Raw genomic sequence first — 15884 nt, 5'->3', positions numbered from 1 at the left:
TGTATATTGGATAAATGTACAGAAGCTTCACCTGCTGGCTTGCGGGGTGATGCAGTGAAGAATATTTATGCCTGGTTCCTAGTCTGTAGGCAGACTTAAGTATTTGATTCCCTAACTCTTGGGGATGACCAAAATCTGGGTCAAAGAGGCTAGAAAGAGTTATTACAGACTGTTGAACAAACTCCTTCATGCTTTCCATGTTCAAGCCTATGTTTGCTTGTTCAAGCTTGTGTTTGCTTGTTCTCTTGCTTTTCTTGAAATGCAGCAGGAAAACAGACTAGTTTGTCACTTAACAAAATTCCTGTTACCTTGTTCCATTTATTTGGAGCAGCTTGATGCTGCTTGAAATGGTGCGTTTTATAATGGATATCTGGCTGTCTTAAAATTGGTGCTTCCTCTCTAGTCCAGCGTGTTTATGAATGTCTTTCAATGTTTCTTTGGGTAGTGATTTGTGAGCTTGGTGCTGTAGCAAGTAGTACCTCATGATTTTGAACAAAGAGCTCTTGTTTTTAGATTTTTCTTTTCCTGGTCCAAAGCCCTAAGATTGCTAATGTTCTCTTTCATATCCAATACTGCTTCCACTGAGCAGCTGTCTTCTCTTAATGAAAGCCCTAATAATCTGCAGAGTATCAAGTGATTTGATCTGCATTGTTAATGCAATTGCCAGTATAAGACACTGGTGAAGTCTGACCTTGCCCTTCGATTACTGACAGTTGATATTGAAGATGTGGGTTATGCGTGCTACGCTGTCAAGCAGCTCCCTTTTAAAAAGAGGTCATTTATTTTCTCTCTGTGACTGAAGAGTTGTGGGAGGCATTCTGCTTTGTTCTCAAGTTGAGAACAAACTCTTAAGTAATTCCCCTCTCAGGAGCAACAGTTGAATGGCTGACTAGGAGCCTAGGGGTCTGTAGGAATAAAGGCATTTTATAAATGAATTTTTATACTAGAGTTGTTTTCACTGACCAGTGTTAATGCAGACCGGGAACTAGTTCGGACTGCTGCAGTTAAGTTGTTTTGATAACGTGACCACTTAAAGTAACTTAGATTGCCAGCCTTAATCCTGATTAAACTTGGAAGTGGTTGTGCTAAGCAAAAAGTCTGCAGATTCTTCTCCATGCCCTTCTGCTTTGCTGTGTTTGTTATATGTTTGTTTGCTATACTGTGCACATTGGGCATCCATTTTATTTTCTCTTTAAGTTTTTGTTCACTGAAGGAAAGGCCTTCCAGGGTGGCTGGAGCAGGTTTGGCAATGACTGTTACTCAGGGCAGCTGTGCATATGTAGTAATGAAACGTGTTCATATGGGAACTCCTATTGTGGCCCTGCTGTGCAAGTGACTTTTTCTGAGAAGGTTGATGTTTGAATAAGAAAACAATCTTGTAACCGGGAAGCTATCGCCTGTCTTAAATGTTTTTATACTTACAGAGTCTGCTGCCTGCCTTTGTATTGGTTCAGTTAGCTCAGTCTTACTAAATAATGATGAATGAAGGTATTCTTTTCTTTGAAATTAGCCACAGGTGTTAATGTACTTCTGAAAAGCAAGGTCTAATGAAGTTTCTGGTTGGGCTGGTTGAGAATTTCACTTGGCTTCAAATAGATTGGGCAGTTGTAATTGGGGCATGTATCTGTACTAGTGAAATGGAAAAAATTCATAGGTGGAATTTTTCTTTTGTTTCTTTTGAACTGAAACTATGTAGATAACACAGGCCCTTTGCCCTTTAAAAACAGTTTTCCACCAAGAAAGAAGCAACTTACAGGTCTAAGAGGAATTCTGTTGCAAGAACTCCATAAGCATTCTAAAAAATTGTGATTATTCTGGTTGTTTTTGCCTTTTAACTTCATTTCTGCTTCGTTTCAGAATAGGGGAAAAGATGGGTAGAGCAGTTGTCAGGGAAATTAAATTTTTTTTCCTCTTTGCAGTGAGACCACTGAAGTCCTGCAGTACACAGCAACTGAGGCAGAGGATGTGGAGAAGGTAAGAGTTTGTTGCATATATTGATTGTTTTTCTTTTAAACTTACAAGAGTGAAATGTAAAGAGAACATGTTGTCCTAGATAACAAACTTGTTAACTATTTAATGCATTTAGTGTTTGTTGCTATAACAAAGATCTGGGCTGGGTCTGTACTAGAATATTTTGATGAGTACATGTCATTTTGTCAGGAGAGGGGAAATCTCACCTGCCATCCTTTCTGCCAAGATACCTGGCTGGCTGAGTAAGCAAAACCTCCTGTAAGCCACATGATTATCACTATCATTTTTTAGTATCTTTTGTCTGCTGTAACTTATGCTGGGTGTTTCCAGATTTGGTTTGTTTTTTCCAAGAAAATTCTGTGAGGGAGGTGAAAACAGAGTAGCCTGAGTTCTTGCTGGGCTGTGCAGTGTTTGGCTGTTCAGTCAGCATCCCTCTTTGAAGTGGCTGGTGGGATGTGCTAGGCTCTTCATAGCTCAGTTTGGTTAATATCATCAGTTCCCAAAAGGTGAGTCACCCCCAGCATTCAGCTGAGGCTTTGTCTACCAGTATAAGGTCTGTCTCTGTTGGCTTTGTCATTGCAGCTTCCTGTGATCCAGGCTGGTATATAGGTTCCTATGTGATAAAATAGCTGTTTTCTAAAAGTGCATCGTTATTTGGTTGTGATGAAGAGCTGAATAAACAGAGCTGTTATAAGCTTTGTAACCCGGGGTTATTCCTTTGTATGAGCTAACATGTGGTATCTAAACTGCATTTTTTTTTTTCCCCCCAAATGTTTTTGCCAGACATGTTAGTCCTGGACCAAGCCAGATAAATTGCCCTCTCATTGCTAGAAATAAGCCATCTCTTATGTGATAAGATTAACCTGAGATCACTGCTTCTTCCCACTCAACTGTGTCATTTCTTGGAGTAGGTATAATATATTTGCCTTATTTCAACAAACGTTCTTGCTCATGGAGGGTCACTAGTGGCATAACAAGCCTTTTGCTTTCCCATTGTTAACTTTTCTCTGTAGCTGCTGTCCCTTGCTGGAAAGAGCAGTGAGGTTTTGGTAATCCTGGACAGGTTTGTAGTGGGTGCATTTCAGTTCGAGGGATGAAGGTTATGCGGCAAGGCCCTCAAAACTCACTCAAATTCTAAAATAGCAGTAAGGATCTCAGCTGCGCACATTAACTGAAAAATAATTTTTCAGATAGGTCTTGCTGATTTTTAATATTTCATTCTCTGTGTTTCTTGTTTGAAAGCTCTGATAACCTTTCCAGAGTCCACTTAATGCTCTCCTTTCCTCTGTTAGAGACGAAAAGAAATATGAGACTGGTTATATTGTCTTCTGCTTTAGGAAGTAGATCCAGAGCTTTATACAGCAGTATGCAATTAATTCCTGATTCAGCTGGGAAGAGAGAAGTGGCAGGGTGATTACTTTGAGATGGAAAACTTACTAGTTCGGTGAAGGGGAGAAGTTTGGGAAAGCATAATGGGGTTTCCCAAATCAGATGCGAAAGGAAAGCAACATTCATTTTGGTATATCAGCACTCATCCACCCACCCACCTGCACTACATATGACACTCAGCAGGTAGCAGGCCATCTTACTGGAGGGGTTTGCATGGAGTTCTGTGGGGGCGCTTCCATCTTGCTATGGGACATGCCCTAGAGCCTTTCCTAGCTCAGCTTCCAAGTCAGTGCTTCACTAAAGATCCTTAAGCCCAACCTTGGCATTCATAGCAAGGGAGGTTTCTGACTGCTGACTGCCTTTGTGAAGCTCTCAAAAAAACCCCCAAACAAAACACATTCGAACGTTTTGAAGTGTTGCACAAGGCAGCCTGTCACTGCTGTGCTCACTTGCTGATGGACTGGGTTTGACAGGGATCAAGTTAATTTTCTTTGCAAGAGTGTATATGGTGCTGTGCCTTGGATCTGACCAGCCCAGTGTTGATAACGCACCAGTATTTTAGCTATTGCTGAGCAACGCTTGCGCAGCGTCAAGGCTTTCTCTGTTTCTCATTCTTCCCCTGGCAGTTAGGCTGGGGGTGTGCAGAGGTTTGGGAGGGGATGCAGCTGGGGTGCCTGACCTGGACTGACCAAAGGGATATTCCACATCCTGTAATGCTGAGAGCAGTCCTGGGAGCAAGGGGCTGGAAAATCTCCTGGATCTTTCAGCTTGGGTCCTGCTGTAGGAGTTGGCGATGAATCTGTTTCGGTTGAAGTCTGCAGTAAACTTTCTTCTTTTAAGACTGACTTTTTTCAGAGGAACGAAGTGTAGATTTTAGTTAGCCTTGTACATTAAAATATCCTGCAACTAATATCCTCGTGTTCCCATGCAAAATCTTTGTGAAGCAGAAGACATTGATAAGGACTTTCCTGGTCCTAAAATTGGACACGTTAGCTGCATTGCTGTGTGTTTCTAGGCCTTTTAGTTCCCTTCGTGACAATATGGTTGTGCACCACACTTTGGATCCTGCCTTGCTGTAGCTGGATTTCTGGATGCTCATGCACTTGATAATAGAAGTTATCGTTATTAACCAGTAGATTCGTGAGGCAGTTTGAATTTATACCCACTAAAAGGGCTAGTGCCTTTGGTGTGACTGCAGATAAATAGAAGTTCTTTGTGAAATCACACTTCAAGGAGGCAAGTGCTTGCATTTGGAGTACTGCAAAATTTCTAAGATCTCTGGAAATAAGGTGGGTTTGGAAGCTTCAAAAAAACCCCACCAAACCAAAGGCCTTTCCCTTTGTTCTGGGATCCACTGTATTTATGCAGATAGCTACCTGCAACTTTTGCCAGCTGATGATTCTGACATGAATCTTTCTGTATCATTTTCAGGAAGGGGAAAAAATGCCTTGAGGAGGGTAAATTTTCACCTTTTTGCCTTAGTCCTGAAATGACCAAATAGCTCTTGAATCTTTTGAGGTTTCAGTCTTGCAAGTAACCCTGTGAAAGACTGAGAGTGCAGCCTCGTTGTTCTCATGCATAAGAAGCTATAGTATTATTTTAGTGCTAGCAGGGTAGGGGTGCCCTTGCTTCTGTAGTAGCTAAGGCATGTAGCAGCTGGAAGACACTCCTTGTTGAAGTTCATACACTTGCAGCCACCATGAAGATTCAGCTTTACAGTGGAAAGTGTCCTTGGTGGCAAGAAAGATCAGCATCCAGGAATAATATTCTCTGTTGTGTTTGCAGATGTTTTTTTGAGCGACAAAAATAATGAAATGAGAAGAAGCTGAATTGAACAAAATATCGAGGTCAGGGTGTGAATGTTAATATTGAGTAATTCTAGTATTTTTTCCAGATAACATAAAGGATAAGATTTGAGAACTGTGGTGTTTCAGGAAGGGTAGCCACAGATGTTCGGTAGAAGAAGTAAGAGGAAGTTGGGATGAGGTTGGTGTTTGTTTTTTCTCCCCTTCCTTCTCTCTGAGTGTGTCTTGAAGTGGTCAGAATAAAGCAGTTTGCTGCTTCTTTTCTTTTTTTTTTTTTTTGTGTGTGTAGTAAAACCAATTGCTAGGGATTTAATTTTAATCCTTTAAATCAGGATTTAAAGTCAGCTAAAGCTCTTACTGCTCAAGTAGAGAGTCTACCAAGCTCAGCAATCTTGTGTCATTACTCTACATAGGGTCATCAGTATGCGCTGATGTAGTTCTTAATTTGGTTGGACAAATCTGGACTAGAGGAAGGATTATTATTTTGAAGTCAAAGTACAAGATGGTATCATTTTCATTGTTAGATGTTAGCTATAGCAATTGGTACTCTTTCCACTCCAGAAAATAAAGTTGTTTTTTCCCACTTCTGTTCAGATTCAGTTTATCTTTGGAATGAAATTGTTGAAATTTGGAAATAAAGGTTGGCAGGAGGGATTTGGCTCTGTCTTGTAGGATGTTTTGTTTACACAGCTGTATCCTGTTGATAGCAATGTTTAACTGTTAGCTAGCTTCAATCTACAGACTATTTGCTGTGTGATTTGGGAGCTTAATTTTTTTATGACCTTATAGTTTAATGGCTTTTGATTTGCTCATAGCAGACGTATACAACTTAGAAGTTACTTTCGTTTCTGAAGTGTGTTTTAAATAGATCAGTTGGGGGTTTATATTGTAATTAACGTTGGTTGTAGTGGCTGAAACGAACTTCACTAGGGTTTTTCAGACTGCTTTTGCATGAGGATAAAACTGGAGGTAAAAACTTAGCTGGATACTTGTTTAAATTTTTTAGAAGCCCTGGGTATTAAAAGAGGTGAATGTAGAAAAGAACTGAAACTGAACTGAAATTGTTTCTATTCCTCTTGTGTTTGTGGCTGGTGTTTTGTATTTATGTATCAGTTTTACTCAGCGTCACCAGCTTGCCTGAGCTGGAGAATGTGGTGAAGATAGGGGGCTGCTGACAGAGCAGCTCTGTGCTCTGTCCTTCGCCAGTACAAAAGTGAAGTGCTCCAGAGGCAGCCTGCAGGAATTTTTCAGTTGTAGGTGCTTTATGTCAGCTGAACTCCTTCCTACAAGTTGTGTTCTGAACTCTGTAGGGTTGTAGCCTGCATTGCTGCTTCTATCTCTTGCCTAAAGAAACAACCTGTGAGGGAGGAGTGTGGGGAGAAGTCATCTGAGAGAGCGGCCTATTGAGATTTGGTGGTGGTGTCCCCCGTAAACAAGAACAGTGTCACCTTCTGCCTGCCACCCCCCAGCTCTTGCAGTAACAACACTGACTGGATCGCTGTGAAACGAGCTTAGAGTTTGTAAGATGCTCGTATTGGCTTAGTTGCAAAGATTATGGAGAGGGGTCTCATTATTGAAACCGTTTTTTCTAAATCCTAGTGTGCTCTGCAGTATATTAAGACCTGATCTCTCCTGTACGTTATTACAAGTTGTGCTGTGATCGGGTTTAAATCATTCATTTGCTGCTAATTCCCAGGGGGTACCAGGGCATTCCTTATAAATTAAGCTGTTCTAGTCTGGTCAGGCGGCTGATACTATTGTTAATGGGCTGCTGGGAGAAATATATTCTGATGTGATAATAAAGAGTGTGCAAAACTAATTTGGATACAGATTACTTTTTCCCCACAACATACTCTGAGCTCTATTCTTAACAACTCTATTATTAGTCCTGTCATCAGCCATAGTGGTGAATTTCCAAAGCTTTGCTGTGGAGTAGAGAAGTAATTGCTTTTGCATAGCTGATGGGAAGTATGGTGGAGGTTCAGCTTTTAAATTAAATAATTAAAATAAATAATGAATATTTGAACTAGCTTACCATATACCTTTCTTTCTCTTTACATCATTGAATGCTTATCTAGGGAAGTTATGTTACAACAGTCTGGTAGGAAGAAGGGGTTTCTAAATACAATTTTGAAAACTCTTTTAAAAAAAATGTTATGGCGTAATTTTCTGTAGTGTTTTTTGAAGATTGAAATATTTTCCATCAACAGGTGGATTTGTCATTGGCTTTTTTCATTGTGAGAAGTAGGTTTCATATGATCTCAGCTACAGTATCTGACTTATCAACTTTGCCTCTTTGTAGGACATTGGAAATGGTTAAAGAAATCTAAACTTGCTTGAAGCTTTAAATATGCTTTGGCAATGTCATATCAACGATATTTTTTAAGTCTATCAGCAAAATTAGTTTTAAAGAAATACAAATGCCTTAAGGAAAAGTGATTACACAGTCATAGTCTCTAAGCCATTATTTCTTAACATAAAAACATAATACTGGTAATAGAGTAGACCTTTATAGTTGAAACTACTTTGTAATAGCACTTTGTTACTGCCTTTTAAGTGGTAATAGGTGGGATTTAGCATTTCCTGTGACTGCAGGGAATAATTATAGTGGATTTATTGTATGGTAAAGAATAGGTGCATTTTTCATTTGTTATTTGATCACTCATTTTATTACTGGCATCTGCTTACTTGTCAATGGATCAACAACGTGTCATCAGGATTTTGGTCCTGACCTCATAGCTTTATCCTTTCCTTCTGGAAAAGACCTCTGAAAAGTAGTGTTTAGAGCTGTAACAGTGAGCTCCTTCCCAAGTTGTTTCAAGCTACTACCTACACCTTGTCATGCACCTTAAGTGCATCTTTCTGACACTAGTTCGGGTTTCCTTCAGATCCAGTCAGTCGTGTGTGATAACCTCAGGCTTGCGTTAAGCAATTACCCAGTGGAGCAGCAAAGATCTGTTTTCTGGTGGAGTAAGGCTTTAAATGAAGCGCAACTATGGAATTGATAAGTCTGGGGATGCTGAAGGAATGATTTGCTGAGCTGGTGTTACTTGATGAATGGTTCTGGGTGCTGAGCTGTGAGTTTTACCTTTCTTTTCTGCTTGGGGTGCATGCATGCGTGGGTAGGTCCTGATGACCGATGAAATTGTGAGGCTTTGGACTTCCGTCAGTATGGCTACTTCAAGTGTGTTGGAGTTTTCCAGCCTGAAACATACCTCTGTTTCTGTGAAGTGAACCACACACAGCAATACTGAGAGGGAGCTGCCACAATTGCTCCTCAGCCTGTCTCAGTTAGTATGCCACTGAGCCGTGATGGTGTTTGTTTGCAATGAAAGGGGGTTAAATTTAGACTTACTTCCATTTCCTCCTCATTCTGCCTTAGAGGTGGGGTTGTACCTTCCTTGTTTCCTTTCAGCCCCAATGGCAGGTTGAGGAAGAATGTCTTGGATCAGGTAAGAATTTGGAAATAAGGCACCTGAGCCGATTTATTCCCTGCCGTCCTCTGCTCACCGAGGCTGAAAGCACCAGGAACTTCAGAGCTGCCCCCACATGTCTGCCCAGTGCTTATGGCAGGGCCATGATCTGCAGAAATATGACTGGGAGATACGTGAGCTCTAAACATTTGGGTTGTTAATGCAGCTTTAGCAGTGAAGGCTTTCTGCTGGGTGACTTGTTTAATAATATATTTTGATTATTTAATTCATTTGGGGGGTATGTGCATTGATTTTGGATCTTTTGATCAGACCACCAATTAGTGTGATTTTTATCTTCCAATTCCAGGTAATCGAAGACATTGAGTACCTGAAGTTTGACAAGGGGCCATGGCTGGAGCAGGATGATGTCTCTTTCCATCATTTGAGGCTTTAGTAAGTGTGATGTCTTCCAGTAACTGAACATTACTTAGCATAAGATCTCAGGGAAAATGGTTAAGGCCTTCAGTTTTTAAGGGTATATTTATATTTGCACTCTGTCTTGTTTGTTCTTTGTCAGAAGTCGGTGATAGCAGGCTTTTGTAATACTGGTGCTTGGCACCGTAATATGGTGTGGCATATTGCTGCTGCTGTTAATTGATTAGACAAGAGACTCCAGACGAATAGATCCCATTCCATTAATAAAGCAGAAGAACTCTCCAGGCATTTCCTAAGTGCTGTGACCTGTGGCCCCTAGGAAGGTCTTTTTTGTGAGCGCTTCTGTTTCTGGGTGATCACAGAAAAGCATTTCATTTTAAAACAGAGCATTTATGCAGTTGGTGTGGTGGTTTCTCTGCTGCCGTGGGCAGCATAACATCCTTCAACAAAGCCTTGTTGACAGAGCAACCTTGTAGCAAGTTTTATATGTGATACTGTTTAGATTGGCTGTGTTGAGAGTGTTTTTTCTAAAACTAAACTAATTTCTTATGCTTTCTGCTTTTAAGTATCTTTCCAGCAGTCAGGTAGCTGGCTGAACAGAATATAGAGGGGAATTTTTGCCCCATTCCCCTGACTCCCAGTAAATAATCCTAAATAGATGCTTTAATCCTAACTTACAGAATGAAGTATTGTATTTCTGTTGTTCATTCTCCATAATAACAATGGGGGTTGTAAAGTACAAAAGTTTAAGGGTGGCTTTTTGGTGGTGGTTTTTTTTTTTGGGGGGGGGGGCATGTTTTTGCTTGGTTGTTGGGTTTTTTTTTGTTTTTTGTTAAGGTCCTTGTCTATGTAGTTGAATGTGAAGAGAAACTCAGTGGAAAGTGCCTTGCTGGAATAGAATCAAATTTGGTTTATAATAATTCTTTAGAAGTACTCCATGGTTATCTGTCCTCCAATTCAGCTGTGGAATGCTACTGGTGGGGCTGCATATGTCCCCAGAGTAATGCTGAAATAAGAGGTGGCCCTCCAAACTCCAAAATCTGTTGAAGCAAACCACTGATGTCTAAAGAAGTGAGATCAGACCTAAACTTTTATCCGTGTGTTACAGACGAAGCATCAGGAGTGCTAGTCTGAAGCCAAGCTGATGAACAAAATACCCTCTGGGTAACCCTGTGTAGTGAATATATCTACATTTGTAAGGCTTTTAATAGAGGGAACCTTGCACTGAAGTGAGACAGGCTTCCCGTTTTGCCAAACTTCATCTTTAGACTGCATGGGCAGGTAGCAAGTGCAGTATAGTTACTACAGTTTAGAAATAAAATTGAAAAATTGTTCTTTTCATATTAATTTCTGGTTATCCCTCAGGTTAAGAGAAACATAGGGACTTTTAAATTTAATATCTGTCTCTGAATTTCTGAGATTGTGATGCGCATTGGAGTAGTAAGTTAAACTGTTTTGCAGGCTTCTGATATTCTTTGCTGCCTTTTCTGTGCTGTTACTTCAAATGCCTCCTAAAATTAGAGATAATGTTCCTTTTCTATGGCCCATCTATCAAGGGGTGAAGGTAGATCTCAGAAGAGCAGTGTTGGGTGGTGTCCAAGAGAAACAAGTCATGATTCAGAGCCCTTTAATTATCTAAGAAGAGGTTTCTTCATGTAGTAATTGAAGGATAGCATTTGGTGACTTAGACCCTGCAAAACTATCAGAATCAGATTTCCTTTGAAAGAGAAAATAGTTGTTTGTTTTCCTATAGCTTTGCACTAGTACGGGTATTAAAGGATTATTAATGGCAGAGTGTAGGAAGGAGGTAAAGGAAAGCATACAGTTAGAGCGGTGTATTAAGGTATTGTATGAAAATTCTACTTTGCAGCTGTAGAAGGGAATAAATTGCATTGTTAAGGACTGAATTCTTCATTGAACCCTAGGGGAGGGTGAATCTCCTGTGCAAGGCTCTTGTCATTATAGATAATAGGAAATTATTTCTTCTGTTGGCAGCATGTGGCTGTTGTAAGATCTTACAAAGCAAGAAACCGCTAATTTAAATGTTCTTATGCTATGAGTTTTCCTGGTTCCCTTTTCCTTCAGAAGCACATTGTCAAGATAGCATTTGTATTCAGACACCTGATGAATGTGCTTGGTGTTTGCTATGAATCTTGTTGAGATGCTGGGATATTAGGGCATTGATCAAATGTGTAGCAACAGATCCTGTGCCAATTTTGTGCTTGTGCCTTGCTCAGCTGAATGAGAAAATAGCGCACAACATATCGGGCAGTCTGGGAAGAGCACCTTTGTAATTTTTTTATAAAATTGTGTCAATTTGGACATCATCTTTTCTCACGTTAAGTCCAGAAGTGCAGGACCAACATGAGTCTTGTGTCACAGCTTGCACAAAGGTCACTCATGAAAACGTCAGGCCTAGTGCCAGAAGACAAACGTGTAAGGACCGAAGAAACACTGCAGGGAGCCTGCTGCGTGCAGTGTTGGAATTGCATCCGGCAGCATCAAATGCCAAACTCGGGTGCTAGTTCATGAACTTTGAAGCTGATGCTTTCCTCACTTTTCCAGTGCCCAAGTAGAAAAGAGCTTGTGCTACCCAGCCTTCCGCAGATTTGCAGGTTTCCCATGCCTACATTATATTTTTTACTTTCAAAAAGATTAATTTTTAGCACTTTCCTGCTGGGCTGCCTGTTCCATATGCTGGCACATGCTGCCCTCTCGTGGGTATTTCTGGAAAGCTGCAGCAGGTATTTGGTTTTCCATCTGCAATTGCTTCCTCCCCTGATCTCCCAGCATTTTGCACAGCCCACTCATTCTGACTTGGGCTATTTCAGATCTGATGCTGTCAGAGGGGCAGCACGCTCTGACCGGCTGCCGCAGCGGGAGGCAGGATGCTGTGATCGTAATCCCGCTCCGGTGCCGGCTGGTCTGTCGGCAGCTTTACCTCTTCCACCTTCGGCTTGTACTGGTGTGTCTGGAGGAAGTGGATCAATGGGCAGGGCTGAGGATAACTTTTTTTCATTACACGTGTATAGGGTCTAATGCGCACAAACCCCAGCAGGGCCTCTGACTACTTTGGTCATGCAAATAAGTAAGCTAATCAACCCAGTGAGCCACACCCATGTAAAATCAGTTGCATAATGATACCTTTTATCTCCCTGCCTTGGCCTTGAGTACTCTCTCCCTTGCCCTAATAGAGTAGTGTGGTTGTGGGGCTGAGGTGTGTCTTGGTAAAAGGTTAGAAAGGTATACATTTCTGTATGTAAGGTGGAGGGATCTCGCAGAGGATGCCTTTCACAACTTTCCTTCCTTTCCAAGTGTGGAATCCAACACAAACCATTCTGCTGGCTTTTTGAAATGTCTCAAGGAGTTCCTCTGTTGCCACTGTATTGTCTCAAGCACGTTTTAATCTGTGCCCTTCCCAGTGAAATTGTGTGTCTGTCTACACACTTTGGAATGAAGAACTGTAGTTTGTGTAACGTTGCCTGTGTTACTTTACCAGCTGGTGGGGGGAGCTTACTGCATTTGACTTGTTTCATCAGACAAGTCCACAGTTAAACCTGTTATATTTCCACAGTTCCTTCAGAATTTGCTAGAGCAGAACATATTTTGTATGGACAAACTTCAGCTTTTTTCAGCCACCACTAATTTCATTTAAAAAAAGATAGGTATTGGCATTTGCTTTATCTTGATGAAAAGGGGATCTATTTCCATTTGGAAACAATCTAGCCATGAAATAGTTTGCTACTCATCTATTTGATGTTATTCATTAATAACTATTAGTGTGCCACAAACACTGTGTAGTAAATCCTTCGGTATTGTATTTGGTGGGACATCAGACGTGCATTTTGAGATTGTTACTGAAGGACCTTGTATGTGCAGTAACTAGTCATTTTCTAAGTTCTCTTAACGTTTTTTTTAGTTTCTTGGACCTGTTGCTAACCCCAGAGCTTGGCTCCTATTTCCTTTCTGTACATTTTGTTTTGGTTAAATGAAATGTTGCAACAAGGAGGCATGGGGGTGAATGAGGGAGGGTGGCCCTTTAGCTCTGTTTCGCTGTGTAATTGAGCTTAGCGAAGGGAGGAAGGATCCACGTCTGAATGTCTGTCTTGTCTGATTTCATATAGCAGGACTGGGCGTGCTTGCAAAAGGTGTTTTTGGTGGACTTGTTTTTGAAACTTTTTGTCATGGAGGCTCCAAAAATCTCATAAACCATTCATTATAAAACTTCTGGCACTATTAAAACCTGCTTCCTTTAACACCTTACTTCTCTCTTGCTTCAGTTGAAACAGTTCTTTGTAACTTTCTTTTTACAGTGTCTTTTTATAGATTTGAAGAGCTGTGTTACACCTCACCTTCTCTTGTAGATGTGCTTTTCTTGGAAAGCTTTTTTTCTTTTTTGCTGTTCATGAAGAGTGTTTGTTGTTCACCAAGGGAGTGGCCATGGTTCTCCTTGGGCATGGCATACTCGTTCTGCCTAACTAGACGGTGGAGCCTGAGCTGCTTTGGCAGGAGGAGGTCTGTATATCATTGCCCTGCCTTTACAAAGTCCTGGAGAGAATGGGCAAGGGCAAAATGACAAGCAAGGAGAGACATGGGGGGGACACAGTCTGTGGCTGTCATAAATACTTGCTGAATGAGCACAGGAGCGGAGGAGGTCAGTATGGTGAGAGCTGGATGCAGGAACCATCTCTCTTATCTAGCTCTGTGTGCCTGTGGCTTGAGTCAGGAGCGTTTCTCCTTTTCTCTGCTCTCACAAGTAGGGGCAAAGTTGTGAGCTATCACATGCTCGCTGGCTCACTTGCATGTGTTGTACCCTACCCATGGAAGGCAGGGAAGCTGACTGCAGCAGGGGTTGAGGAGCCCTGGCCGAGGTAATATGGGTGTGAATGGCAGAGGAATTGAATGTACCTACTGGCTCGCCTTCAAACCTGAAACACAGTAACTGGTTGGCAAGAAGCTGGTTTCCAGGTGTGCGAGAAAAATGTTCTGTTCTTCAGTGGGATCCACCTGCTATTTCTCAAGTTACTTTCATGAATAAACACAGAATTTAACTTGATATGCTTTTGTGTTGCTGGCTCTAAGCCTGTTTAGACCAGTGACTGCTTTCAGGTAGGAAGTGTGGTTTTCTCATGCTGCGTATTGTCACTTCAGTTTTTGTGACTATGCCAACATCAGTTGCTGAGAAATCATGGCTCAGGCTGTGCAAACTGAGTTTTTTGTTTTGTTGACTAGTTGGGGTTTTTTTCCAAACTGTCTCACTTCCTTTACCTTACCTTGTACTTTTAGCAAATACGTTCATGAGACTTTCTAGTGTTCGTTGTGGTAGGCAGTCTTGGGACTTTGTTTTATACATAGGTGGGACAAAAAGCGCAGTTACTTGTGTGTCATCAGTTTTCTGCGGGTGCCCTGAAAAATTTCTGTATCCTTGCTGTAAGCTGCCTGTAAGGGAAACAGGACTTCCTCCTCTGGAAAACAGGCAGGAATGTGTTAGTCCTGATTCCTCAGTACGTGCTCGTGCATGTTGTGCTGGACATAGTGTGTGAAGTAGGTGTGTAGTAGATGCTTTTGGAAAAGAGATGAGCTGCTCATTGGTGTAGTATACTTACAAGTATGATTCCTGTGTAGCAATGGGAAACACCTTAGTTCATAGAATTATGGACAGTTGCAACAATGGTGAGCTAAAATCTGATATTCCTACAGTATTAGGACCATGTGGTCACTTCCATGCTCTCAGTTAAGTTTGAAATGTGACATAAACTTATGGGTAGGTAAAGCATGCTCTGCAAAGCTATGCTACTGTGTGATGAGAGCTGCTTCAAGAAAATATGGTTAAGAGCCAGAAAGTAATAAATAGTGATAATTTTGTGCTGGGGAGAGAGAAAGCTAAGGAAACATAAAAGCTGCCTTTAAATGCTTCCTGCTGAGCAGTGAATTAGTTCTGGCAAGCGAGTGTGGTTTTGTGGTTAGACATTGTTGTGGCAGGTGTCTTTGGGTGGTGCTTTTAGTTAGTATTCAAAGTTATTTCTTAAGGTCGGAGCAGAGCTGAACCTGGAGAAGCCATCTTTTGGTAGCATTAGGCTTGCATTTTTTTTGTTGTACAGTGGGTTCTTTGGAGGCAGTGGTTGTGAGAGCAAAGAATTTTTAAGAACAGTAGGTTTTCCATCTTAGTCATTAAAATAAATTGTGCCTCAACACAATTTATTATATATAACTAAAAGAAATTGTCCTCTACAATTGCTACTTGGCTGATATTCATGAAGGAATGGATTAACTGTAGACTGGTTGACTACTAGACTCTGTTATACTTCATATATGCGTGGACAAATTTTATCTGCTTTCTCCTACAGACTTGGAAGGTCCAGAACATCTGCTGCTACTTGGCAGAGAGCAGACTCCCCATTTCTGTGGGAAGAAGGGACGGAGATGTGTTTATCCACTGATAGATGAGTGGATCTTTCACAGTCTGTGCTGTTAAGTCTGAGCTCAGCGAAGTCTTTAAACATTGCCTGCACGTGGTCCTGTTCAGATCAAAACTCTTAGCGTGCTGTCCTGACCGCTGCTTGTCTCTGCTCTCTGCACAATGGAAATAGAGATTCAAGCTCGTAACATCGGTACTAGTGTGGTTACAGGCTGGACGGCATTTAAGTGATGAGGAGCCCATACCTGAAGGGCTGCTTTCTGCTGGGGTCTGTTTGTTTTAGTTCAAGGTTAATTAGCAGCAGAAACCTGAGAGAGGAGACTTTGGAGGTGCAAGGGTGTGCTTCCTGAAGTATGCTGGGATTCAGAAATAAAACTGGTTGCATTGTCAGATCAGTTTTGGGCGAGCTCTTCCATCTCAGCTTGGTTATTCCAAGCTATCCTGGAGTGGGAA

At 41.3% G+C, this 15884-nt stretch overlaps 1 protein-coding gene across 1 annotated transcript in view; it reads left to right on the top strand.

Annotated features, from left to right (window-relative positions):
* The window catches only part of NDUFA10 (NADH:ubiquinone oxidoreductase subunit A10), a 43093-nt gene that overhangs the window by 10991 nt on the left and 16218 nt on the right, over positions 1-15884 (top strand). Inside the window, exons 7-8 of the mRNA XM_037398704.1 lie at positions 1920-1974; positions 8946-9031. Of these exons, the coding sequence (XP_037254601.1) occupies positions 1920-1974; positions 8946-9031 (141 nt within the window). The remainder of the gene's footprint in view (positions 1-1919; positions 1975-8945; positions 9032-15884) is intronic.

This window comes from Falco rusticolus, chromosome 8 (assembly GCF_015220075.1).
Source record: "Falco rusticolus isolate bFalRus1 chromosome 8, bFalRus1.pri, whole genome shotgun sequence".
Classification (NCBI taxonomy): Eukaryota; Metazoa; Chordata; class Aves; order Falconiformes; family Falconidae; genus Falco; species Falco rusticolus.
This window is presented reverse-complemented; position numbering and strand designations above follow the sequence as displayed.